This window comes from Rhea americana, unplaced genomic scaffold (genome assembly GCF_003343005.1).
Source record: "Rhea americana isolate MKP2758 unplaced genomic scaffold, rheAme1 scaffold_155, whole genome shotgun sequence".
NCBI lineage: Eukaryota > Metazoa > Chordata > Aves > Rheiformes > Rheidae > Rhea > Rhea americana.
The window spans coordinates 624,565-651,379 of NW_028185650.1; the positions used below are offsets into that span (position 1 = coordinate 624,565).

Here is a 26,815-nt window from a genome sequence, read left to right on the forward strand (position 1 = left end):
TTTTTTTTTTTTTTTTTTGCATCAATTTCTGCACCGTTCTGCGCCCGTTGAGAAGCAGGCATCCTTCAGCTGCTGCATGCACCTTGGAAACTGTTTTCCCATTTTTTCTTCCCCATCTTTTCTTCCTGTTTGGGACCTGTGCGCTCATGGCTTTAGGATTTGGCACAGAAATTTAAGAACTACTGAGCAAAACTATCAATAAATTCTACATCCCGCTTTCCCTGACTGCGTCATTCAGCATTGCCCAGAGAGGTTGTGGAGTCTCYTTCTCTGGAGATATTCAAGGCCCGCCTGGATGCAACCCTGTCTACCGTGCTGTAGGTGACCCTGCTGAGCGAGGATGTTGGACTAGATGATCTCCAGAGGTCCCTTCCGACCTTACTGATTCTATGATTCTATGATTAACGAAAGCCCGTCATAATGTGGTATGTAGAAAAGGCTGAGGAAAATCTGAGTGTCTTCCAACCAGCAGCAATCTCAGCTTGCTAGATGAAAGTCTGTAATGAATCTGTATTATCCTTTCAGTTTTCCAAAGTTATTGTGAAGGCTCAGCAGGCCTCCTGAATACAAGACAGGTAGAGACTCAATTCGAGCTCTGCAYCCTTCAGAGAACCATTACCACTGCCTCTCCTACCACAGTTACATTGCATCRCCTGAGAGGCCAGAAGTCCGGGTTTGCATTTGGACAGAAATGCTTTCCCATAGGGTTCACCCTGTCTTATAACTTTTGTTTACAATCAAGCAATGATTCAGCTGCTGTAATTATGCTGAATCAGCAAGATGCATTTAGCAAATCCTCCTTTGTTTCGTTTAATTTAGGGGAAGTTTTTTTTGTTTCTGCTAGTCCTTGTGGCAGCTCTGATGCCTTATTATTATTTTATTAGGAGCAATTGATGTTTCACAGCAGATAACTTCTGATTGATTCTTTTTTGTTGGCTTTGTTTTGATCAACCCTCTCATTGATGTCTCAGGGATTGCTAGTGCTCTCTGAAATTGGACGCTGCTCCCTCCTCCAACCCTTGACCCACAGCAGTCATGAAATGTAATTAATGAAATGAGATGAGACAGCCCTGAGTGCCCTGAGGGGCAGTGGGAACCTGCTGTGGTTACAAAAGTGTATGATTTTAATGCTTCATGATAAGAGCTTGGACAAACAAAAAGAATAATTACTGTAGAGCAGGTCAGGGAAACTTTCTGCCTTTTGTGACCCTTTATTTCACAGGATCTTTTAATTCTCTTGCCTTGYTGAGGGATGGAAGACCGAGATAAAGTTTAGCGTGGACAGGCACAGTGAAAGTAAATCATTTGTTCAGTATGAGGAGACTCAATTAACTTATTTAATTAGATGAAAGAGTCAGGCAAAAAATGCAAAATGTACCATAGAGTGTTTAACGTATAGACTAAGACAAATTTATTTTGGTTTCTTTTCATATATGCTGTCTCCCTTTTGTAAAAATTTCCCCCCTCTGCCCCAGCTCAGGAATTCCTGAATTGTTTCTTCGAGCAATTATTTCCCCAGGGAGTGCTCTGAAACTCCTCCTAGTAAGGACTAGGGGCTGCTGTTGTCTGACAAGTCGTGAAACAAACTGGCATAAACGCGACGTGTTTTTCCAATATGCATATCGTTTATTGTATTTTAAGCTAATTATTATAAATCACTGTTAAAGTCTATCAGGCTACTGACATTGCGCCAGGCAGTGTACCGCCATAACAAAATCATGATCCATAGTCTGAAGATCTGACGCTCCGAGTTGTGATCCTGTGAAGATTTAAGCATATGCTTAGCTRCAGTGCATGACCCTCCTTAGATGAGTTACTCAAAAGGCGTGAAGTTAAATGATGCAAAGGACAAGAGGCTACAGCAGCATGGAAGGAATGAAGGGGGAAACAGAAGGTTCATGGTCATCCCATTGCTCTCTGGGAGAATCATACCATGTCAGTCCAGTTGCTGCCTCATCAAGCTTTTTGCAGGCATCTCAACAGAGCCAAGCTTGAGGAAAATACTGTAGCGAGTTGGCAGGTGTTTGCAGAGAAATCCTTCCAYGCAGTGTCCTCGGGGAAAGGGACTTCTATGGCTATTGAGGCATTGATCCAAGTGTATGTAAAGAAAAAAGCAGCACAAAAAGAAAAGGAAAAAGAATAGCTGAAAGCTATAGCTTCTGATATATGACCAAGCATTTGGGTCCTGATTCTTTTTCTTTTGTCTATGTTTATTTTTATCTGTCATAGTTTAATAGCCTACTCAGAGCAATATGTGGAATACGACCCCTTTATAACTTCTGCTGAGCCTTCCAATCCCTGGATAAGTGATGATGTGGCTTTGTGGGACATAGAAATGAGGTAAGAAGTGGTTTTTAATTGGTAAATTTAAGTAAACCTAAGGTAGTCCTGCTATTTTGTCTGTATCCTCTTCCCACCTCCCTGTTYGGATAGGAAGTTGGATGTCTGTAAACTTGCAAGATACAAACACATAGCTACAAGTTTAAAAAGGAGCTTAAATTTTATTTCTTCTCCTGTGGGTTATGCAGCCCTTCCACATCTGTATCTCTTGATAGGCTGGACAGGACCTATTACCTGACTTACAGAGTACCAGATATCAAGCACGTGCAGAGTCAGGTCTAAGAGTTCACAAATATCGGATGCTGCTAAGGGATATTTGTTGCAGCACACCTCCTTTGACCCTCCAGCACTGCTGGTGCTCAGCAGCTTCTCCTTCCATTTAGCTGTTGTTGTTCTTCAGCATCAAATCTGAGCTGAGAGTTCACGTAAGCAAATCTCTGAGAAGAGTGTGCCAAAGCTAATCAGATCTGTACTTTTGTAAAAATGTGAAGTCTAAGATGCTGTCAGCCCAAGAAAGCTAATCCACATGAAACAGTGTCCTAGGAAAAGGGCAAATTATTTCCCTGTTTAAAACTCATGTGACCTGGGACATGAAAGGTGTTTTTCATCAGCATCTCTGGAACTCATAGAAATCTGTAATCTATTACTTAATCTTAGCCCCTCTTCACGTAGCTGGATATTTCTGATTTCTGTTCTAGTCAGTTTCTCTCATCTTCTCCATCCCTCCCTAACAGGTTTAGAAATGGATGCAACCTCTGCAGAATACTTCTCTGGATGAACCGCCATCCATGGGGTATCTAGGCATCCATTAATTCTGATCTGCTGAGGTAGCTGGAAATCCCCCAAAAGATTTTTATGTCCCTTAGCAATACAATTTAACCAGACATCGTGGCTTTTATATGAATTTTAGAAAAATGCTTGGCTCCTACTGTGATCTCGGTGTTAAGGAAGGGGTTCTCCTGCCGATGAAAAAGAGAAAACTGTATTGTTATGAGACAGAAGAACAAACAGCTCTGTATTTCCATTTTATTCTCTCTTATATGAGAAATCACTGCATCTGCATCTAGTTCCAGCTTGCATGAATARTTAAATGAACCCCAAGAGCTGTGGTAGCCCCTWGTGTTGCCTACAAATCTGTTTCCTYGGTTAGGAAAGCAGAGCCCTTATTCAGGAAAACCAAGCTGGTAAAACCCTGTTTATCTGAGTATGGAAAGCACTGTGCCATTGCAGTTAATCCTTCATGGCACTTCAGGAATTGGGAACTGCCACTAAAAAACTTCTATTTTGGACAGCACTTTGGCCTTTTCAGTCTATGTGAGAACGAGGCACAACGGCAGTGCACCCCGTGCAGCAGAACAGCTACTGACGTCTGAATTAGAGAGGAAATTCGCTGAACCTAGCTCGTGTGTGGCACTGCGTGAGCGTGGCACTGCTGTCCCTGTGTCTGGGCTGGCTCGTTAGGGACGAGACGGGTACCTCGGCTCTGCTGCTCTCCGCGCTGCCGTTCCCGGGCAGACGCAGGAGGAGCCAGCCTGAGCGCTCTGCACTGCACTGAGTAAGGACATGGCCATCAGCTTTGCTTTGTCTTTACACCAAGGGGAAATCAAAGTAGGCGTTTTATTTACCCCTTTGGCTGATTTGTCTTCAGCACAGATCRCCACTGTCCCTTAAGGCTCTAGGATTAGGAATCGCTGTGGACGTGATGAGACRTGCAGTTTAATAGATACGCGCTGTTAACGGCTGTACTGACATAAATGGGAGCAGCTGAGTGGTATTTTAATGGTTGTCTCGTAGTATGACGCCATCACACCAGAAGCTTTCAAACGCTCTGTGCACCCACCTTATGCTCCTGTGCAGAGACTGTCTTGAAGACTCCTCACCGGGATTCCCAGGCGCTGCCTCTTGCCGTAGGCATCTCTGCAGCATGTCCGGCAATTCAAACAACAGCTTTTGTAAGCGGGGCTTTATTAAGAAATGATTTAGGAGCAAGGTCATTAGTGGTTTTGGGTGCCTCTGCATCTCAGTTTCCCAGCTGAGACACAAAATGAGAGCCTGATTGTCATGGCTTGAGGAGTGCTTTCTAATCATGCAAGAGTTAAGCATCCAAAACACAGAGGCRTTGAAAATAAAAGCCCGCAAGCCAGTAATCATTTTTAGAAATCTTGGCCTCACTGCTTCTTCATGAAGCTACCTTTTTAATGCAAATCTGCAACTGAAAATCTGAAGCCAGCTCCAAGTGACGAGACAGTGCTATGTAAGACGCAAGGAGATGCTCTGGAGTCATCAGGGGCCCAACAAATGTTGCTGGCAGATCTCTGCTTTGCCATGTAAGAAATTACCAAGGTGCATTCAAGAAGATACATAAGAAATGCATAATGAAAAATCATTCAGGAACATACAGTATGCTGTTCTTGTATGTAAACGTGCAATAAATTACTCTTTGAATATCATATCATACGTTGTCTCTCTCATCTTGCTATAAAAGCTGCACACAGATAATACGATTGTATTAACAGTGATGCTAGTCTTTTTACCTTTTTGTATGTTATTTGCTAGCTTGTATTTCTGCAAAATGTGGAGAAAACAGCATCTCCCGCTCTGATAATCTTTCTTCCTTTGCTGTGAGGTAGAAGCAGTGGCAGCTGCTCGGACAGCAGGCAGAAATGCGCAATCCATCTGTTTTTTCCTTCTCTCTCTAAACAGCAAAGAACCTAGCCAGCAGCGTGTGAAAAGATGGGGTTTCTCCATGGATGAAGTGCTGAAGGACCCAGTAGGACGAGACCAGTTCCTTCGTTTCCTGGAATCAGAATTCAGCTCAGAAAACCTCAGGTAAAACCTTTTTCGACTTGAACTGGATAAATAGGGCTAATCATGCTCTCATGCGTAGGTGAAATGCAGTGCTTGGTCTCTGGTGAGCTGCTGAAAACACCAACTTGAAAACAGCTGGATGTGGCCCATAGCACTGCTGCAAGTGCCTATTACTAGAGTAATATAAGTAATGGCAGGAACAGTGTTTAGCAGGGCTGGTGTTGTCGAGTGTCACATGCAAAGGCCTGCAAATGYGTGCTAATGTGTTTGTGCGGTGAAACGTGGCATATAGCTACGGAGCTCTCTAACATATGCTTATACACAATGTAAATATATAGGATTTACACGGGTGTTTGTGGCAGGGRTCCTGGGAGTGGAACATAGTTTGATGATCACGTGCCCAAAAACTACTGTAGTAGTGGTACTCAGCAAATCAGATTTGCACCAGCTTCTTTAAATTCTGGCACCTCCTAACTGTTTGAGAGCTTGGCCTTCCCACCTTAATAGTGATCTTTTTATGCAGGTATTCTGGGTACTTAATGTCCTTATATTCTGAAAAAAAAAAACAAAACTTCCATTATGAAACATTATATAGACACTGAAATGATTCTACCTCAGGTTTAAATCTCTAAATCCACTGTGCACAGTTCTGCTACTACAACTGTAACAGTAATGGGTAGCAGTAGTAAGTAGCCAACATGAAATGACTGCTAGAAGATCCAACCCCTCCATGCTTTTCTGTAGCGCTGGTGTAAACCCAATTTCTACCCTAACACGTATCCCTAAGATATACTCCCATTGCAGAATTAGCTCAGGGATCTGACTTCCTTGCTTGTCCCAGCATTAGTTGGGATATAGCCACAGACCAGTATTTCATCATCCGTTGTCTTGAACCTTAACTCTAACTCTAACTCTAAACTTCATCTTAGGGGAAACATCTCTCCTGCTCTGGAGAGAGTGAGGGCAGTAGAAGAGCTAGTTTACTGCTGTGTCCTGCAAGTACAGGACAACAGTTATCCTGCAAAATTAAAATAGGATGGGTAACAACAGAAGCAAATACACTGGTGTGAGCTATGAGAAATTCCGGTTTATGTTACAGGTTATAGGGTTGCAGGTCATGCTTGAAGGAGGGCTGGGGCTAACGCTGGCACTAGCGTTCAGGATTGCAGCCTTTTAAATACTAACTTTGTTGCTGTGTTGTGCAAAATCCAAAGACGGCAGAGGGCTCGTGCCAACCAGAGAGGCAGCCCAGGACAGGTAGAGGCTGATAGTCCCTGACTGAGGTTATGGTTCAGCTTCTCACCTGCATGTGACAAACAGCCAGATTTACTGCTATGTTCACCAATTTCTGCAGAAGTAGGAAGATGGTTGATAGCAGCAGGGCCAATGATTTGTGACTGATGCCAGGGCTGGCAGCAGTCCCTGATCTGTGCTGAAGGCGAGGGCCTGCGTCTGTGTTAGGGTGCTGGCGTGCAGGGGCTGAACGGCAAGGGTGGCTTGTGGGCTCCAASGCATGTAGGATCCTTAGCCTTGCTCCTTGACCGAAGCCCAGGAGGTCACAGGCACTTCACAGGCATCTGTGATGGTCCTCACCTGCACATTCCCCCTGCTTAGTCCTGGAGACACAGAAGGATCCAGCAGCAGCGTAGTTTGGCTGTGCCTTTAGTTTTGCACCTTCGGTGGTAGTGAGTGGGTCTRAAGTTGTTCTCTGTTTATGCCAGCTAGGAACTTGTTTGTACGGGCTTTACATTTGCGTTTTCTTTATTTTTTTACTTAGAGAAGCAAATGCATTAATAGAGTATGTGGACAATTGCCACTTCATTGCAATCTGCTAGCCTGTGAGGTCTGAAAGTGAAATTTCCTGGAAAATGACTTTAAACTACATGGGAACTGACTATTGTCTTTCCTTACCCAGCAAAAAACACAGAAAGCACGCCAGCAGCAAAACAGTGAAAAATCAATGTGCTTTCATGTTTCTTATTTTTAAAAATTTGGAATTTACTTGTAACATAAACAAGGGCGTGWTAATAAATTACATGTGTGCACTTGACATTGTATTGCTGAGCAGTTATTGAAGTTGTATATGTTTACTGCACTTAGGTACAGTGGTGCTCATTAGCAATTAAACTGTAGTGATGATGCTCAAGATTAATAATTTGTATTGAAATACKCCTCAAATGGTTTTGCTGAAATAAACCTGGGGTTGCACTATTGATACGCAGCAGTTTTTACACTAGTGGGTGTCCCTACACTCATCCTACTCAAACAAATAGAGAAAGTTGCATTGTTAGAAAGTAAGGTTTTTTTTGTTATGTGCATTTAATCTTTTTTTTTTTTTTTTTTTTTTTTTTTTTTTTTTTGCTGATGTGCATTTAATTTTGAGATAAATTGTACTAAAAGGCGGCTACAGACCAGGGGACTGTGGTAGGGAGAGGTAAAATCCCACATCCTTTTTGGAAGACGGTGGTATCATTATTAGCTAATATGGTACCATTATTGTCATTCTCACAGTATCATTATCATGGTATTGGYTAATGTGGTATAATTATTACCTGATTTTGGATCAGTATTAGCAAACCTGCTTAGGGCTGTAAATAACACTTAACAGGRCATAAAGGTGGAAGTATTCATAAGAAAAGCCAGAACAGGATGGACTGTGTATTAACAGTGCTGAGAAGTAGCAGGTGGCTTTCAGGGTTCAGGTGTGACAGAGAAAGCTCTTGAATTCACATTAAGAGTGTGTGGTAGAAAGAAGGCAACTGCTGGATGCTTAAACAAGCCAGCAAAATCTATGTTACACCTAACAGCAAGGTTGGTATCTGCCTCAGCTAAGTAGATAGCTTGAAAATACCAGTATCAGGACTCCCTTTACAGAGAAGAGAAGCTAAAAAGGAGTTGGTGAATCACCCTGCGCTAGGGAAGGATTTATTTCAGCCTTAAGTGAACATYTAAAAGCAGGAAAATTACATTGTAAAGTGCCTGTCTCCATCCACCATCTATAAGCCTGGAGAGACTAATTCAAATGACAGTGTCTGCATTGTAGATACCTACAGTTAAGTGAGATGCATCCCACCCAAGGCCTGGGAAGTTGAGAAGAACTTTCTGAGGGCACAGCATCTAGCATCTTGTTAGAAAAATTACATTTGCAGGTATCTTGTAAGGATTCTTCTCACAGTAGCTATTCAAAGATGTGGGAACTGTCACAGCAGGGACACAGCCTCTCTTGGGAGTGTCAGGGGGATCCTCATTAACGCTGGCAGGAGTCCTGTACACACACTGCTGTCCTCAAGGCAGAGCCAAGAAAGTGAGTGCTGGAAAGCCTGGCGATTCCTGGTAGTGCTAGCAAAGAGATTTCGTGAAGTGTGCAATTGCAAGTGAAAAGTAAATAATTCAATGGTAAAACAAGGGACCAGTTCTGCTCTTACACCCAGCAGTGCAAATCCCGAATCATCGGGTTGATTGCAGTGGGATATTTCTGTATCTTTATAGCTGAGCAAATTGGTCGTGGTGGGGATGGCCCGCGAGGCACTGCCCGAGACAGCAGCAGCCGAGACTCGCTGACCTCCCAGGTCTCTTTCCAGCATGTTTTCATGTCCTAATAAACTTGCAGGATCATGTCCACTGGTCTCCTGGGTTTGGCTGAGCCCTGTGGCTTAGTTATTTGCTCGCTGTCCATTATTTATGTGAGAGCAGGAAAGCCAGTCAGTCAGTTCTGTTCTCTCTATTCTTATTTTAACTCTTTTTCTTTCTCTCTTTTCTTTCCCCTCGCTGTCACTATCTTTCATCTACAATTTGTTTTGCCTCTGTTGATTTTTGAAGTGAGCAAAAATATAGCAGACAAAATGCCAAGCTTCAATTAAAAAAAAAGAAAAAAGGCCAATAGAGAGCTGTATAAATTTTTTAAGACCTGGAAATCTCTTGAGACATCTTGAGATTGCTGAGATGTTCATCTAACTGGTGGATTGATTTTTCCCAGCTTCAAAGTGTGTCAGCTGGAAAGAGAAACTACTAAGTGGGAATATGGGACACACTAATTTTACCCAAAGGGAAAGGAGACTGCACACCTGTTTGTAGACCTAAATAGAGAACATATGACACTTTACGGGAATGTACTATGAAGCTTGCAATACACTAATGGAATCATTTTGTGAGTTCTTGTGAAYGTATTTGGAAAACTGAGTTATCTGGGAAAGAATGTTATCTGCAGAAAGCATTTGTATCTCATGTGGYACCTAATGGCTGAAACCTGCTGCCAAGATTATTTTTTCTTTAATTTTTCTCTAATTTGCATCAGCAAATAGAATTTTCAGGTGTTGAGCAGTGCAGACCTATTAAGCACCCCCTCACACACACACAAGCCCCTACTTTTCCAAATAAAAAAGTTGGCATCGAAAGCTTCTAACCGGCTACAGTCTAAGGCCGTTAAAATGCAGTCGTTATATTGTACGTTTACACGSGGCTGCCCTTGTTTCGCAGCTGATGCGGTGCGAGATTGGCTGCGGGGGCGCTCGGCGGCCCCGGCGCGGCCCCTGCGCGGCCGCTGCGCGGCGCGGCGCCGGCCGGCAGGCGGCAGCGGAGCTCCACGGCGGAGCGCGGCCCGCGCGGCTTTTGCGCGGCGGCGAAGTTGTGCGTGCGCCGTCGGGGGGGCTGAGACGAGGGGCCCGCAGGGCCGCCCCCGCTTCCCGCGCCTGGCGCGCCGAGGGGCCGGTTCGGCGGCTCTGCCGAAGCGCTCCGGGTGCTGCCCGGCTGCAGGGAGCCGTGCCCTGCCCCAGAAAAGGGAAAGGCAGCAGAAAGAGGAACTCGGGGTGTAAAAGCAGGGTGCACACTCTGGGAGAGGAGGGAGGAGGGAGGCCGGTTGCGGGGCGGGGAGGCGAGTGTGAGCGGCGTGCAGCACGCTCCCGCCGGCACCGAGCGCCGCGGTCTCCGTGGAAGTGCTGCGCCGCCGGAGGGCCCGCGCTCGGCCGTGCCCGCAGCGCGTCCTCGCTGCAGCCGGCCGTCCCCTGCGACGGCCTTCTGCCGCGCTCGGCCTCACCGCGCTGCGCGCAGCGGGGCGCAGGCCGTCGCGCGGTGCGAGGGTGCGAACTCCTCCCCGGCTGAGCCTCGCGCTGGGTTGTTCCTCGTACTTTCATTCAGTTCCCCTCTTGACTACGATGTTAAAATGTGKTTTTTTTTCTCTCTCTCTCTCTTTCTCGGTGACAGCAAGTGAGAACGAGATTGCGAACAGTGAGAGATGGGAAATGGGAGGTGTAAGAGGCTAGTAAGGTGSAGCACCTGAGGAAGGAGAGGAGTGCGGAGCGTGTGTCAGACTGAGAGCCAGTGGGCGATTTCGCTGCCAAGCCAGGGGTATCATGTCCTCCCCCAAGGTGGGGATATGATACTCCCTGTTGTACGCTTCTTCTCAGTCTCTGGAGCCACCTGTATTTTGCCTGTGATCAGGTTTAAAAATCCAGTTTTGTTTTACGGTGTATCTCAGAAGCAACTTAAAAATGCCTTGTGCTTTTTCAGCTGTCAAACAGCCTGCTGGGAGCCTCTGCAGTAACCCTGCAGAAAGGCAGAGCAGATACACRGATGCCCAGGAGGCTTTCTGTGCCTCGAAGGGGTGTGGGGGGGACTAGCACCGTTGCGGGATGGCTCCTGCAAGCGGCAGCAGCTTAGCTGGGTGCTGCGGGAGGATAGGGTGCTGTTTTATAAAGGACGAAGACCCCGTGATCAGTGCTGCGTTCTCCTCCACGCAGACAGCCTTGGTCCCAAGCCCGTCCCGTGCTCCTCAGGGCACCCGCAGAGGGGGGGCGGACGGACGCTTCCCGCCGCCCCTGCCCCGCACCAGGGCCGCAGCCGCGAGCGGCTCCCGGCGCCTCCCGCAGACGTGCCGGGAGGCAGTGCAGCATCTTCGCCGGCTCTCTTCTTAGGATGAGGCTCGACTTCCCGTTCAGGAATGGCAGGACTGGAGTCAGAGAGCGCAGGTACACTTTATAACCAAGCACAAATTCCCGCKCAGCCATCCTGTGCCTGCCCCTTTCCCGGGAGCAGAAATACCTGCCTCGCTCCYGTAAGCACTGCAGGAACCCCGTGTGAACCCTGCTTATGCACTGGATACCGCGGTGCGTCCTGAGATGGTTCCAGTGGTTCCCCTTGGCAGAGAATTTGCCTTGAAATCAAAGCTGCAGGGCTGGGTATCTCTTTTTGATGTTTAATGATTTTCAGATACCAGCTACWGTGAATAGCTTTGAAATTTTTACCAAGACAAAACTCCCTTTTGCCTTGAAGAGGACATCCAGCCTTTGGCATGAATTTGCAATCACTTGCAGTAAAAAGAGCTTGTTAGTGTCAGGTTGGTTTGGTTGGTTGATTTTCAGATTGAGCCAAATGGTTATTAAAATGGATGGCAAGATGTCACTTTATAATGTTCCCAGTTCTCCCCACAACCATGCTTTCCCAGCTCACCAGTAAATAAGCCAGTAGAAAATTCCCTATCTAGCCGTAAGTTTGTCTGTAGTGTCCCAGCTACCCTGGGAGGATTAGCATCTTTTCTCTTTCCACCTTTTTGTATTCATGTATTAAGCTCACGTTTGAAATGGAATGATAAAATAATTTTGATGTGAAAAAAGTCACGTTTGACATCARATTGCATCACTGTGAGTGCCACCCTCTTCTCTGTGTACATGTGATAAATGAGGGCATCGCTTATTATTCAAATAATAAGATATAATGAGGCAGAAGAGCAGACAACCTTATCTTAATATCTGGAAGACTGAAAAAGGCCACTCACACACAAACGCATCTATGTACACATGCACATAAACTTCCCGCAGCCCAAATACTTTATTTCACTTTATAAAGCTAAACTTGCCAGTTTCTGGCTCTGAAGGTGCTAATGTAGTGGTCTGAGCACTGTCCCAGCTTTGTTTCACCGAATGCATGCTGGGGGGAGAGAAAAGACTRTATAAAGGGGTGTGTTCAGATGACCTGGGGGGAGTCAGGGCTGCAGCGTTACCCCATGCACACAGCAGTTCTGCAAAAGCTGGAGCAGAGCCACGAAGGGCAGATGGTCACTTCACATCGATTACCAGCAGTCTCGGGCAGTAAGTGCTGCCGGGGCAGGATACCAACCCCCAGAACTGCCAGGAGGTTGATGCTGCCACTGGTTTGCTCCTTTTGGCTGTCTCTCCCGTGCCGTGACAGTCCATACCTGTGTCTTCTGGCCAGCTGTGTGCTCCATCCTCCCGTCCTCAGTGCCATTCCTCCACCGACAGTGGCTGCTCCCCAAGGCCTGTGACAAAACTGCTGCTTTCRGGAAGGCACATCCCTTCCCTCCTTGCCCCAGTTGCATCCCCTCTCTGGAGGCAGCCTGGCTTTGCTGCACAGCAGCCCCGCCGCCAGCCGCCCCTTCCCCAGGCTTTGTGCATGCCGGGCGGCATCGTTTTCAAGAGGTGCTCTTCAGATCGCCTGCCCCTTGCAGCATCTGTGCTGCCGTTTGCAATGGGGACGGGACCCCACGTTTGGCGGCGGGGCGCTGCCGCTCGTCCCGGGGCTGGGACAGCCTGAGGGCAGCGCCAGGGGCAGGCGGTTCGCGGCGGCACGGACCACGCTGCGTCGAGCCCTGCAGCGCGTCCTTGGGCATGCAGGTCCTCCTCCTGGAGCAGGAGGTGGAAACAACAGGRAAGTGCGCAAGATGAGGCTGGTCTAGCGGCGGCGGCTGGAGCGAGAGGCGCAGTGCTGCGTACCTGCAAGCGGAGCCGTCGCCCGTGCGGGGCACGGCTGCAGAGGTGCCCTCTCCCAGAGATACCGGCTGCAGGAAGGGGAGCRGAAGATGCACGAGGACCGTTTATCCTGCCCTGGTGTGCAAAACGGATGTCTGTCTTTCAAACCGGCAGCTTCCCTCTGTTACAGGTAGAGGACCAGGCAAAATGGATTAGCAGCCTCATTTGATTACGATAACCCAGCGTTTTTGTGACATTTGCGTATTGCGCCAGGAAATCCTGACTAGAGCTAGTAGGAAGTGGAGGTCTGAAGCAGAACATTAATTACCGGGGTCTGGCTCCTCCATCTGTCCATCRCCCCCTCTATCAAAGAGATTTTTCCTTTAGAAGAGGCTATCTTTCACCATAGGGGAGTATTTGCCTGAGTGGTAGCAGGCTGGCACCATTCAGTAATTTGGGATGGGAAATTAGGCTTTCGGGTAAAGTTCTGCTGGTTTAGTTAGCAATCTCCCATAATGACGAAGTGACAAGAGAGAAAGGGATTTTCTAGGTTGAGCAACTCTTTCCAATGCCTGGGACAGCTAGTGACCGAGACAAACCTAGTCCTCGCGGCACGGTCTGGGAGCAGATGTTGGTTCGTGCCAGCTCTGCAGGGCCTTCGCCACCAGCCCTGCCCAGAGCCCCGTTCTGAGCAGTCAGGGCGTCTGTGCTCCTTTGCCGYCGAATGGCAAAGAGCTGGCTGTTGTAGAGGGCTTGTGAGGTCCCTTCTAGCCTTATTTGCAATGTGCCTGCAGAGCAGAATCGTTCCTGTTCTGCTGGGTCGCAGGACCTGGATACCCAGGGAAGAGGCTCAGGAATATCTTCTTTCCCAAAGGTAGAGCTGAGTAAAGCAAAAGGCCACAAGGGCCAGCCTTCTGGGCTGTCACCAGGTAAAAGTAAATAAACTCAGCACCACCAAGAAAACAYCTTTTATTTCTAAGTTAAAAGCCAGTGTGATTCACTCTTTCAGAAATGGACTTACGTTTCAAAGATCGTGATGTAGATTATGTCTTTAGCCCTCAAAAGAATTATGTCCTCTATGTTCATGGACTCATTCTAGTCCATCGGTGTGGATCTAGTCAAGAAAATATCCCTGTAAAATTGGTGTATAGTCATAACAGGGTTCTATATTCATCTTTCAGTGGCATCCATCTGAACACTGGTCAGTTTACAAGTCAAAAAAAAAAAAAAAAAGGGTTTCTCTAAGTGCCGGGGCTACAACTTTACCCTGAAAATGATGTGAATATTAAGTTTGCTCTGCATTTTGCATCACCTCCCAGCGACAGATCCTGCAGGCAGAAATTATAAGCAAATTCCAGCAGGGCTGTAGGAAGCCGAATCCGCTCCCCCTCTTCCAGGTGCATTGACTCTGGAGGTTTCCTGTTTGCATACCTAATGCCACACTTCTGCGGAGAGGGTTTGAATGGGAGTGGTATGATTTGAATAAGAATGTATCACTTTTTGAAGTCACTTTTCTGATCTTAGGCACATGGTAATGGTTTGGCGTAAAGTATATCACACCTTCCCCTGCAATCATACTAAATGGAGAGTCTTCCATAAATTCAGCAAAGTGTAGGATTAGCTTCTACAGCTGTGGTTTGGTGCTCTGCCCAGGCTTCTCCACAAGGTCACAACTGAATGTCTCTCTCTCCCCCTCTCTCTTCCTTCTTTCCCTCCCCTTTTCATTTTTCCCCACTACTAGGTTTTGGCTGGCTGTCCAAGATCTCAAAAAACAACCTTTACAGGATGTAACCGCAAGAGTGGAGGAAATCTGGCAAGAGTTTCTAGCCCCTGGGGCCCAAAGTGCTATCAACCTGGATTCCCACAGCTATGAGAAAACAAGCCAAAATGTCAAAGACCCAGGGAGATACACATATGAAGATGCACAGGTTTGTTTTTGATTTTATAGAACTACTGCTAATAAAGCCCCGTGTTTTACCACAGTATTCCCCTATCACATTGTTACTGTTCACTTGTAAGAAAAGGGAGAGGCACAGTTGGAAGTGGCTTTGAGGCTATCTACTCAAGCTGGGCAAATGCTTTTATTTTCTTTGAATCTATCAGTTGTAATAGGCTAATACTCCTCTGGGAACAAAGATTCCAAAATTTACAAGTCTGCAAGGCGCAGTGAGCTGGAGCAATGTCTCAGAGAAAGCAAAGATGAAAGAACGCTGTAAAGTTCAGTTTAGCTGTCTGTATTCCCTGTCACTAAAGTCTGTCATGTTTAGCATGGCTGATAGCATATCTAAACTCTGGTTGATAACTTGTTTTATCATGTATTTATTTTAACTAATTAAATCGCCACCCCCCCACACAAAAAAAGCCCAAATGCAGCAATTCCTTCCAACACAACTAGCAACCTGCCTACCAGACAATACCTCAGAGCAATGATAGGACCGATGCAGTGCAGTGTGCTTAATCCTCCCCTCCTAAGGGCCTCAGATTTATCAGAGACATTTTACAGATAAATTGTACACAGAAAATGCCTTTAGGAATACAGATAATCTATGAAAAACTGCTACAAGGAAGAATTAAGACTGCATAACCTTCTGAAAAAGTGGAAATGTCATTATATAAAGGCTAAAAAAGATAAAGGAAGAAGGGATCATTTGGCAAATATTGTCAGGGACACAAYTAAAAGATAGTTTCCTCATAATCATTTTTATCAAAAACATGAAGTAAAACATACAGCAAATGAAAAGAATCCTTGTTCTTATTTTTTCTTTAAATTGACGTTCAAGGCAGTTGAAGGAAGTTCTTCAAAACACTCCAGTAACAAAATACTGCTGTCTCAAAGGAGATGTTGTGGACCACTTCTACAAGGTTAGGCAAGGGATTTTTTTGAACTTGCATCAAATACTGTATTTTYCTGAATGCATTCCTGCTCCTTGGGGCCAGCATAGACGGGATGTACACAAAGTTTCAAGCCAGTCCCCTGTGAWTGTCAGACACTTTAAATGTTCTTTCCAAAGCTGAGGAACACAGGAGTGTGAAGATGTTCTGAGTATGTTGTATTTTTTGCTTTGCAGCTGTAGTGAGCAAGAACTTACGTAAATTTGCATTACCTGAAAGAAAAAGATGATGGCAAAATGCGGGCTAAAGCAGATAGGTGAATTAAGGGAGGATTGATTAAATTGATAAGTAAAGTACTGAGAATAAGATGGATGTTTTGACAATGAGTATTTAATCAGAGGAAGACAGTGGKAATTTAAGCTTGAACTGCTCGGTTCGAAGACGTAATTGCAATTCAAAGGGGAGTTGGTGAAGTCAAGCTGGAGCTCTTACAGTTTGACTGCAATTTTAGCTCCTGAGGTTAATTTTATATCAGAGGATTTTTATACTGACTGATGTCCACAGCTCATCTGTTTTAATTCATGGGAATAGAAGTATGGGGCAAAAGCAGAGCTTCAGGCCCAGCTATCGTCCTCTTGGAGACCGAGTCCGTGCCAGGAGAGGCTGCAGCGACGTGGCAGGCGAAGCCGGGCTGCCCTCTCGCGCGGCGCAGAGGAGAGGACTTCTGGTAGTTCTCCAGCAGCCAAGCGAGCTGTTCCTGCCTGCTTCTCCAGATAGCTACCAAGGCCGCCCAACGAAAGCGGACAGAAACGGGGCGTAGCCAAAATGCCTCGCGCCCTGGCGCGAGCCAACGCAGTGCCGGCCGGTGGCGGATTCCTCCCGGAGAGGGGCCGTTTGTGCTTGCGCGTCGGCTCTTCCCAGGAGCCCGCGGAGGTTTCCCCAGCGCGCTCGGGGCCCCCCGCGGGCCCTCCCGGCGGCCCCTCCGGGTCAGCACCGCCCGCCTCGCCGACTCTGTTGTCTCGTAAATCTGCGGCGGGTTTAGGCCCAGCTCGGTTATCGCGGCACGCTGGCACCAGGGGCCCAGGAGAGCTCCCACACATCCCACATTCCTGCGGATTAAACCAGACACAACCAGTCAAAACACCCCACCGTGGGAGGGAAAATAGGAGTGTTGTCCTGTCCCGTGTAGCTTTAGCACAAGAAGAAAACAATTTAAATGTCCTTGTGAATAAAGAACAAGAAAAAGAATTAGTTTACAGAACAGTACATTCCTTGAATGCCTACAACTCAGAGACACTAGGGTGAAGAGGGAARAAAAGGGTTGGCTGAATTGAGAAGGAAAAAAATGCTGCTCCTGCAGTGGGAAAATAGGAGAAGGTGATGTGCACTGTAGCCCTTTTGCTGGCCTGGGAGACCCACAAARTGCCAATTCCGTATAGAAAGCGTTGGAAATGAACTCAGTTCTATGCTTTGAAGGGGAAGGTGGAGCACAGCGAAGTGTGCTTYGGGCTGGTAACCAGCGCTGTTTGCAGGTATTTCACATTAAATGGTCGTGCTTCTGTGCTCTGCCTTGRCTCCCAGCCCCAGCCAGCGCTCCCAGACTCTGTACGGCCGTGAAGGCCAACCAAAGGAGGCAGTGGAGGGAGTTTTGGTGAGAAAACTGGCGTAGAAGGACACAGGGAGAAAAGCGGGCTTCTGACAAACATGCCTTTCCTTTAACACCTCTGACWGCCAAGGCCACGCACGATCTGAACGCAAACAGTCCCTATATCTAGGAAAAGTGACACTGAAAATCTTAGCACCAGGGCATGTCCCTCATCTTCGGCTGGGACAACTCCTGCTGCTGACTCTGTCCTCACCTCCAGTACTGCCAGCTGTCCTGAGCCCTCCCCTCCAGCCAGCGTGGGGCCCCACAATATGCAGCAGCCATGGCCTGCTCTAGGGAGTAAATATGGTCCAGTCCATCCAAACAGCCTCTTTTGGCTCATGAAGCTGCTGACAGCCAGACCAAGTCATCTTTAATAGGGAAACCCCCTCTTTAGTAGGTAACCAAATTGTGAATATGACAATTATGGTTTGTCAGTACAACACATCATGAGGTTTTTAACAGTTTTTTCCTACCTTCAGATACCTCCTTGCCTCCCCTGGAATGTTTTTCTGCGTTCAGAAAGTCTTTAATTCCTCTCTCACTCCCATAGGCTTTGGCATTGTAAACAGTTATCATAAGAATGCATCATGTTTCCTGATATTAATGTTTGATTTTAGAGGCATTTACTGCCAGGGTTCAAAGCCAGGAATACTAGAATAAGGTGAGCCACATAGTTGTTCTTGCAATTACTTTTCTGTTTGCTTAGTGGAGTTTTTTTATTGTTGCTTTGTTTATTTTTCTTCTTTAACAAGTAAAACAGAGTTTTAGGTTGACTTTTCCCTTAACTGAACTAATCAGCTATTGTTTTCTGTGAAGATGATTCAGGGGAATTCAGCTCTAATCCCAGCTCTGTTAGGGATTGTAGTGATACTGTGCATATCCTTGGCTAATTCCAGAGGAGATTTAGACTGTAATGCCAAACTTGAAGCTGATCAAACTAGAAATGCATCTGGTCCAGGTCTRGGCCCAAGTCACACTCTCAGCTGCCCCAGGTCTTTGTTTGGTTTGTTCAGTTTTCATTCTGGTCCCATCAAGGAGCTGTGAGTGTTGACACAACTGTGACAGGACCCTGCTGAACTCAAAAGCAATCCAGAAGTGGAATGTCTTTCTACCAAGAAAGGAAAACAAGGGATACCCTTTTTCCCACTGACTTTGTTTTTCCAAGCAGGCACGGGGTGTGAAAGCAAGCCTGTAGAGCAGTATATGCATTGTAGCTATTGAGTGAGCATACTGCAGAACTCCTTTTGTAGGTTCGGAGCAAAATCACAGCATGGAAGGAAAACATGAAAAAAATCACTCGTCCCCTTCAACCAGTTACATCCCTTAGTTCACCTATAAARGAAGGTGAAGAAGGATGGGGAAACTGAGGAAACACAGAACAGTTCTCTTTGGTGGGACAGAAAGTTGGTAAGAAAGCATGAGCTAGATCAAGGAGTTCCTTGAATGGCTGCTCACCTCCACCTGAGCCAGCATTGCTCAGAGACCTAGCACTTGCGTTATGTGGATTTGAAAATGYTGCAGCTGAGTCAGCCCAGAGCTCCTCACCAAGTGGTATCCTGACAGCAGGAAAAGGCCGGTTGGCTGTGGTATGTCCACCCTTGATCTAGTGTCATTGCACTTTGCTAACTCAAATATCCCACTAATGTGCGTCTCTTCTGGGTTGTGTTACTATGCGCTAGTCCTCTGATCTTCACAGCAGACCACTTCATTGCCTCAATTTGTCCTTTGCCCTCTTCTGTGCTGTCCCTGAGCCAAGGCCATTGGTGCTYGGTTTGGACAAGGCTCCAGCAGACAGCATTCTTTAGGTTGCTYCCAGCTGCATGAGACCTGCAATTCATAATTTGGACTTGCTGCAAGTGCACAGAGAACTCTGAATAACAGGTAATATGCAGCCTAGTTCCACTCCTTGTGTATTTAAAAAAGTCAGAGCCTTTGTAGTTGTATGTATACCCAAATGGTGACAGGGCTGCCTAAAGTCTTTTGACAGCCTGAATCTTCCTGTGGGGGTTGGTGACTACATTGAATATTATTCTCTTCTTCTTTGGCTTTGACACTGTGGAACTGGAAGCAAAAGTATTTCCTTATGCTGCACTCCATTGCCCTCCCAATAGGTGAGGATTTGTGACTGCAGAAGCAGCCTTCACCAGAAGCATGGTTCTGTGTATGCTACACATACTGAAGACAAAAAAATCAAGTTCCTTCCCTTCTGGGTTTCACAAAGCAACCTACAACCAAACAGCATCTAAATGCTAGAGCCCCTAAATATACCCAACAGAGCAATTAGGTGTATGGAACAAAAACAGGGAGGTGAACATATGAAGGATTATGCCAGCGTGCCAGTTACTGCACACAGCAGAAAGTAAAAGCCTTGAAGCAGAGGTCTACATTGTAGCAAATATTTAGTGTTACTATTTTCCTGAGATTTTTTTCTAAGATTTATATGCACTACAATTCATAAAGTACCTCTTTTAACCAGTGCCTTTCATTTTAATTTGTGCTAGTCATGTTTTATGACAAACATCTAACATCCAGCTTTTGTCTAGCTGTTGTTTTTGTATCTGTTAAGGCATCAGGGATCGAACTACTCTCTACACTAACTCCTCTCTGTACTACACAGGTAGAGAAAGGGCGAGGAAAAAGCCATGAGTGAGTTCTCACCTTGCACATAGAGTGACAGATGATCTCTCCACATGAAAGATCACGAGAGTGATGTGACCAGAACAGTCAACATATTCACACAGCAGAATAGTCTTCCTGTTCCTTGGTATATAGAGCATGCCAGGCTGGCTAGGACCGTGCATGAACAGTAGCAGTGTCTCATGTGCCGAACACTTCCAAACTCCAAAAAATGTCTAGCTTGCTTAAGAACTGAATTCAGTGTTCAGGCTCGGATTCGCTGGGACTTTTGTGGCAGTACTGTGTGTTGTGCTACTTGGGTGTAAAAAGTAGTTGTGTCTCAAATCCTGAGCAAGAGTATTTCRGTTCAGGTGAGAGTCAGGTAGCAGYTGATGCTATTCTGTTTCTCCCAAGTAGTAAGAGAAAGTGCTTACAAATAAACCCCTTCGTACCTGAGAACCCAAGACTCCATGAGCCCACTTGTGATATGAATGTCACTTGCTGTCTGGGTTCACTGGCAACTAAATCTAAGATGTACGTATTTGTGGGGTGGACTCTAAGACTTGAGCACAGTCACTTAAAGGCACGTACAAGATGATATGCGAGTAGATATYCTACTGCCAAAATGTTTACAAGATTTGGCTGCAGATCTGTTTATATATCCAGCATRTATTCTCCATGCAGACATCCAAGAAGGGCTGATCATACCTATCTCAGCATAGCCTCCCATTACTGAAAAGCCATATGCTGCTTTCTGTTGTAGATTGCTTCTGTAAGACTGATCCTGATCTGTCGCTGTCTCCCATGGGACAGAGAATGCCCCCGGTGCTACAGCATTTCATTTCTGCTGTGCGGGGAGTTTCTGCATTTTTCCATCCATGGCAGAGCCCAGCTTTTTGGCAGGGTTTTCACTACAGGATATGGCAGGAGGAAGCTGCAGATGGCCTTGCAAATGGTTTTGGCCAAAAAGTTCAGTAGTTTCYATCCAGTGACTATACCACAGTGTGTTTTGGAGCGCAGAGAGCCATCTTCATTGCTGCCTTTCCTAGATATTATATCCTGTTTGGAAAAGGAATTCCATGCTTCCAAATCCTACATGAGCTTCTCTCCTCCTCCCAGGCAAAACCTGTTCACTTGGGCTTTTGCCAGCAGCAAGGATTTGGCCCATATTGAGAGAATCAGCCTCTTAGCCACGATCATTGTTCTGAAAACCTAAAGCTGCTCATATGGCCTTGGACTCCTGACAGCCCACTCCTGTCTCCCAGGATAGCCCTTGCTATATTTAGGACTAAATCCTCCCGCAGTACCAAGATGACCCCTTAACTGTGCTGCTCGCCAGAGCTCTTCRCCTCTGTCGGTTTCCGCGCTGYGTCTGTCCCCRGCCCCCCAGCAGCTCGGCGTGCCCRTTCGTATGGTTGAAGGTATGAAGTAAACCAGTTGTCTCATGGATTTACGGGGTAGCCAAAGCTAAATTTATGTGTTACTTTTACCAATGCACTTCCACACAAAAGATTTACATTGTGTTTCCAACTATGTATCTACAGGGCTAAACAAAGGATTTCAGTGTATTACTCAAAATGAGCTCTCATTGCTTACAGTTATTTCTTCTGCTAAAGCTCCTTCTTACATTACTGTGCCTTCAGCCCAGTGTAATTTCATTTGTGGTCTGAAAAGAAGTTTTATGCTTTTCAGTTTAGCAAGGAGGTTGGTCTATGTTACAGTATAATTATTCATCTCTTCTTTTCTTAGTAATAAAAACAACTTGGTTGAGTGTGAAGAAAATGCACCAGCTAAAACTATGAGTGTAAATTATTGTGTCGCTTAAACAACCTGAGAGTGGCCAAAAAGGTATAGCTCAAATTTTCCGGAGCAATTCACACTCAGGCCAAGACCCTTATGTGTCGTTTACCAACCTGAAACATTTCTTTTCTAAGCTATAAATCACAGGAAGCCTTGCACTCCAGCAGCAAGAGCCCTCACTGACTGCTAGCCGTGCTAGGTGGCAGTACTGCTAGGCACCAGCGAGGCTTGAGAAACGGGGTCCCTTGCAGGTTAATGCATTCGGGCAGCTCAAAAATGGCAATACAGCGTTGCTGAGAAGAGTAAAATGCTAAATGCGGAGACTAGAATAAGCAGATGCAGAGRAGTTCTTAGTGGGGATTTGGAGACATTCAGGGGGATTGGAATAAAACCGCATGATTCACACACATGCACACACGCGCCCGCGCGCACACGCTCACATGCTGGATTCAGTTGGGACATGTTTGAAGGTCTTTTCTTCTGCTGTGTACTGTATGCGTTGTCGCGACTGTATCTGCTACTGGCTATTTCTGCTGCCAGGGCCAACGTGGCATTTTTCCTGCCTTGTCTGGAGCATATTTCAGCAATCAGCTAGACTGAAAGGCAGTTGATAATTAGTGCTCCTACAGACCACTGTACTGAGCAGCGGCTCAGGTAACTACCGCTGTTCCTCAGGAGCAGGTTTGCTTTCTTTTCTGTGGCATAGACATTTAGGAGGATCCTTGTGGTGGTGTGCTACAGTGTCCTGCTGGTCAGGCGGGATTGCAGCGGGTGCTCTGGGAGGAGTACAGTGGAGCCAAAGTGATACGTTGAGAATAGCCCCTGGTAGTGCTTTTTGCTGCCTGCAGTGTGCATATTTTCTGGTTTTGGGGCTCAGGGGTGCAGAGGTGTCTGTGCAGAGCAGAGGCACTGGCAGAGGGGCAATCGGCAGCCACCAAGTCTCTCAGGAAGGTGCAGCAGACCCACATTGGGTGCTCAGAAAAGCATCTCCCTCCTTCCTATATCAGATCCCCAGCTGGCGTCAGTGATCGTCCCCCTAGTGAAGACCACAAGGCATTCACTGAGGCTCTGCTCTCTCACGTGTCGATGTGCAGTAAATTCTTCCCCAGCACCCAGCGTGCAGGTAGAACAAACATTAGCATTCGCTGCGGTTTGCCATTATTTACTTAGTTATTTAATCTACTACTTTATATTGCTTGTGGCCTTCTCTTCTAATGGATTTGTCTGACATTCTGCAAATCTCCCTTTCCGTTGCCTAGGAGGGTAGCTGCTAGRGCTCGCATGCTTGCAATACGGAGGGATCTCCAAATACACTTGTACTAGTTTTATGCCAAGTCTCAGTGCAGGGTCAAGGGAGGCCCCAAAACAATCTAAAAGGCAGGAATGRGATAGCTACAGAGAGGAGGTTTGTGATCAGTTTAGGAAGGGCAAAGTGGGACCTTGGAGCTGAAGTGAAGATTAACAGGTATCTTAGTCTTTCTGCAACCCCCCTGTAATAGGCTGAAAAATGTGCTGAATGGGAAAAGTTTTACTTGAAACAAGCGAAGAAACTGTGATTTTTTTTCCCTATGCCCCCCCAACAGGTAAAGCTTACCACTTTATTTAGATACAAAGAGGGGAAACCTATCAGCAAGTTAAAATTTAAGGGCTTACTGGAAACTTACAGATGTTCAAAGGTCATGAGACCATTGCCCTCGGTCTTCACAAAACCCCAAACATGTCGGGGCTGTCGGAAAATGTCACAGTGGGTAAGGTAAAGGTACACATGGGTTTAGAAATGGATTCGTTTAACACTGCTCTTGTCTCATGTGCACATTTCAGAGGAAAGAGCCAAGATTTTCTGCCAAAAAAGATATGTTCTTAATAGGCAACACACTTCCTGAGGTCTACCAGGTGCTTTGTGCAAGTTAGTTTTTGTTATTATTTTTTTATCATTCAGTTTTTCCCGCATATCTATCGGGTGTTTCCGAAGCCCTGCTTGGCTGGCTCAGCTTGGCTGGCTTGGCTGCCACCCCCTGCGCTCCTCAGGGTCACTGCGCTTTGACTGCTGAGGGGGAGAGGGACCTGAGATCGCATTGCAGCACATTGATTTGAAGCAGGTACAGCTTTGAGACAGTTTCTGCTATCTCATCCACCTCCCACATTCCCATCTGGATTGCAAACTTTGATTTTTTTTTTCCCCTTTTCCCCCCTGTCAAGAAACTTTACAGAGCTTGTCCTTCATCTCCTTCCAAAGATAGGGCATGTGAAAGAAAAAAGCAGAGAGATGCTGAATCTTATCAGTTTTTTTTTTCCCTGCACTTCAGCTGTCAGCTGTAGCTGGGGCGGGATTTCCTCTTGGTTTCACATAGCTGTAGAAAAGAAATTTTCTGTGATTTACCTGGCTGGTTCCTTTGCGTTTTAGTTCACTGAAGTGACAACATTTTCCCCTTTAAAATTTGCTGTTTGTTCTCCTTTATACCGGAATGGCAACCAGCCGTTTCTGAAGTGTAACTCTCGTTGCAGAAACCTAAGCGTGGAGAACACGTGCAGTGTCGCTCGTGTAGCCCTCGGGCACAGTGCATTGTTCATCCCACCGCAGAGGACTTGTGGTTCAGGTGCACTAAGCACCAAAGGGATGTACCTTTTTCTTGCGGACCCCATTGCTCCCAGTGCCTTGGTTCGGTATCTGTGGAATATCATTTTGAAAGGTGTGTAGCAGCAAACCTGCTCTGCTTTTGGGAAACCTTTAAGAGAATTGTTCATTTGTTGGAGAGGAAACCACTGTCTCCAACCCACAAATACAGAGGGACAAAAGGTCCCAGAAGATCTTAGCAAATTTATTGGTTTTGATGCAGTTATTATACAAAACAAATTATTAACCAGATGTGCCATTCATCCCTGGATATAATTATGATGCAAGGAATATGTCTTAAAGAAAGGGTAAGGCAGGTTGCTGTGAGCGTGTCGCTCCTCTGTTGCACCTTCTAATGAGCCTTCTGGTAAACACGGAGTCTAGTGCAAGGTCTTTGCTTAGAAAATGGCCCACGCTATTAGTGAGAGGTGACTTCTTTCTCCCCAGCCATGAGGTCCTGCCACAGTTGCATGTCAAAAGAGGAGAACAAGGTCGATTACCAGGAGCTCATCAGAGGGAACAAGAGCATGTTGCCAGTCACTTGCTGATTGAGGCGTGTGTGCTGCTTGCAGGGATGCATGTGGCCTCCCTGCTTGAGCAGGGAGGCTGGACTAGATGATCTGCAGAGGTCCCTTCCAAACTTACCAATTCTATGATTCTGTGAAAACTTCCCACCTTCAGAAGGAGACAGTGTATCTCTCTCCATTAACTCTCCAGAGCTACATGTATTTAATGTGTCAAATGTGTCCATTTAAATTGTCAAATTTACTCCTACAGATGCAAAAGAGGGAGGAGAAGCACCATGTGGCTGTTTTGACGTTTGAAAGGCACACCGATGGTACCAGTAGAGCCCCATAATTACGTAGGCAGGTTATTATGTCAACCTGCATGTTAGACGGATATATCCAAGTGAATCCATCCTCACAGGGCAGCATTGATACAGCCAGCACTCTTCAGCAGCATGCTCTGACAGGGGCATATTTATCTCAATTTTCCTCTGTTTTTAAAAGCAGGGTGCTACCTGGTGTAATGATCTAATAGATCACTCAGATTTTCATTRGGTTGGTTGGGTGATTTCTGGCAATGTGACCACCTAAAGGAGTACTATCTTAAGAACAGGRGAGAGCTTGGACTCTGAGCCCTCACTGGGGAACAGTGCCCAGCAATGGGTAGGAGATACTGCCTTCACAGAGGAAATATTTCTCCTGCTGTTGTGCATATGTGGCCTGGCAACTTTCCATGGCACTTGCAAGGAAAAGTTGTGGTGATAATTCTGGGCAGACTGCTTTCAGTACAACAGACTGCAGTGTCCAGAGATGCAATCAAGTTGCTGAAAAATTGCATAAATGGTTAATTTGCTTTGCCTATTCAGATAGCCAATAATAATGAGCTCATTCCCTTAAAATAAGCAGGTTTATAAAGTGCGGAGTTCTCTCAGAAGAGGAGTGGGAAGGCTTAAATTTCTTGCCAGCAGCCTCAGGTATGTCATGGAGCCTGCACGTGTATAAATTGTACCACTAGAGATGCTGACTGTAGCTGGCGATTGCAGTCTTTTGTGAGGTTTTGCTGCTTCTCAACCATGGGATAAATAGAAACAAAAGCAGCTGCTCAGTAAATTAGGAAACGAGAGACCAATGGGATGCCATGATAATCCACGGTGGTTTGAAAGTCTGATGCAATGCGACATGYACACACCTCTGCTAATATGCCCTCAGCTCAAGCTTTATTGGAAGGATGTGCTCAACTGTTGGAGCTCCAGTACCTTTTTAACGTATTTTAGAAGCAGGGAGCTGCTAAGCAGTAGCTATAAATTCTCCCTAGAAAGTTGCAGATTCCTGAAATTATAAAATAAAATAGCTTGGTGGCAAGGAATAGGTAGGCCAAAGATCAAAAGAAATGTCCTGGTCACTAGCATTTCCTGTCCTGCAGGTAGATTTGTTGTATAACTAAGCCAAGCACATATTGCAGACGCAATTTTAGCAGGAGCCCTCATGGGGGAGGCTCAGTGAGGATTTTGGCTGCAGCAATGTAAGCTGTCCTGTAGTGTTGTAAATTGGAAGACAATCTTTGCTGACCTGAACAACTGGCTTAGATTTCCAACAGGTGCTTCAGAAATGCGGTGCTGTAAAATGAACGATCGGTGTGTCATTGGTGCCTCCGGTGCAGAGCTTCTCAAAGAAAGCCCTCTGGATTCTTGCAATTAGGCTGGAAAGTTTGTTTCTCAAGCTGTGCATTCTGAYGCTCCTTGTCCTTATGCTCAGCTGCCTTTCTTTACTAACAGTCAAAGCCCAGGAATAGTTTTTCATAATTTGAGTATGTCTTTGGCGAACAGGTGAAAGGTAGCAGTGGCGCTGTTCAGTGTTTCTGAGATGTGAAAACCAGAGCAAACACCAACAACACAACTATGGCAGTAGTTGGGCTGGGGGTGTGAAATAGTTGTGTTTTTCATGTAATGGA

The 26,815-nt window shown here is 46.1% G+C and overlaps 1 protein-coding gene across 9 annotated transcripts in view; it reads left to right on the forward strand.

Annotated features, from left to right (window-relative positions):
• RGS6 (regulator of G protein signaling 6) overlaps positions 1–26,815 on the forward strand; it is a 286,431-nt gene that overhangs the window by 227,630 nt on the left and 31,986 nt on the right. For all 9 annotated transcript variants that reach the window (XM_085299821.1, XM_085299818.1, XM_085299812.1 and 6 more), the window contains 3 exons: positions 2,230–2,340; positions 5,044–5,169; positions 14,590–14,776. In XM_085299821.1, coding sequence (XP_085155947.1) covers positions 2,230–2,340; positions 5,044–5,169; positions 14,590–14,776 — 424 coding nt within the window. The remainder of the gene's footprint in view (positions 1–2,229; positions 2,341–5,043; positions 5,170–14,589; positions 14,777–26,815) is intronic.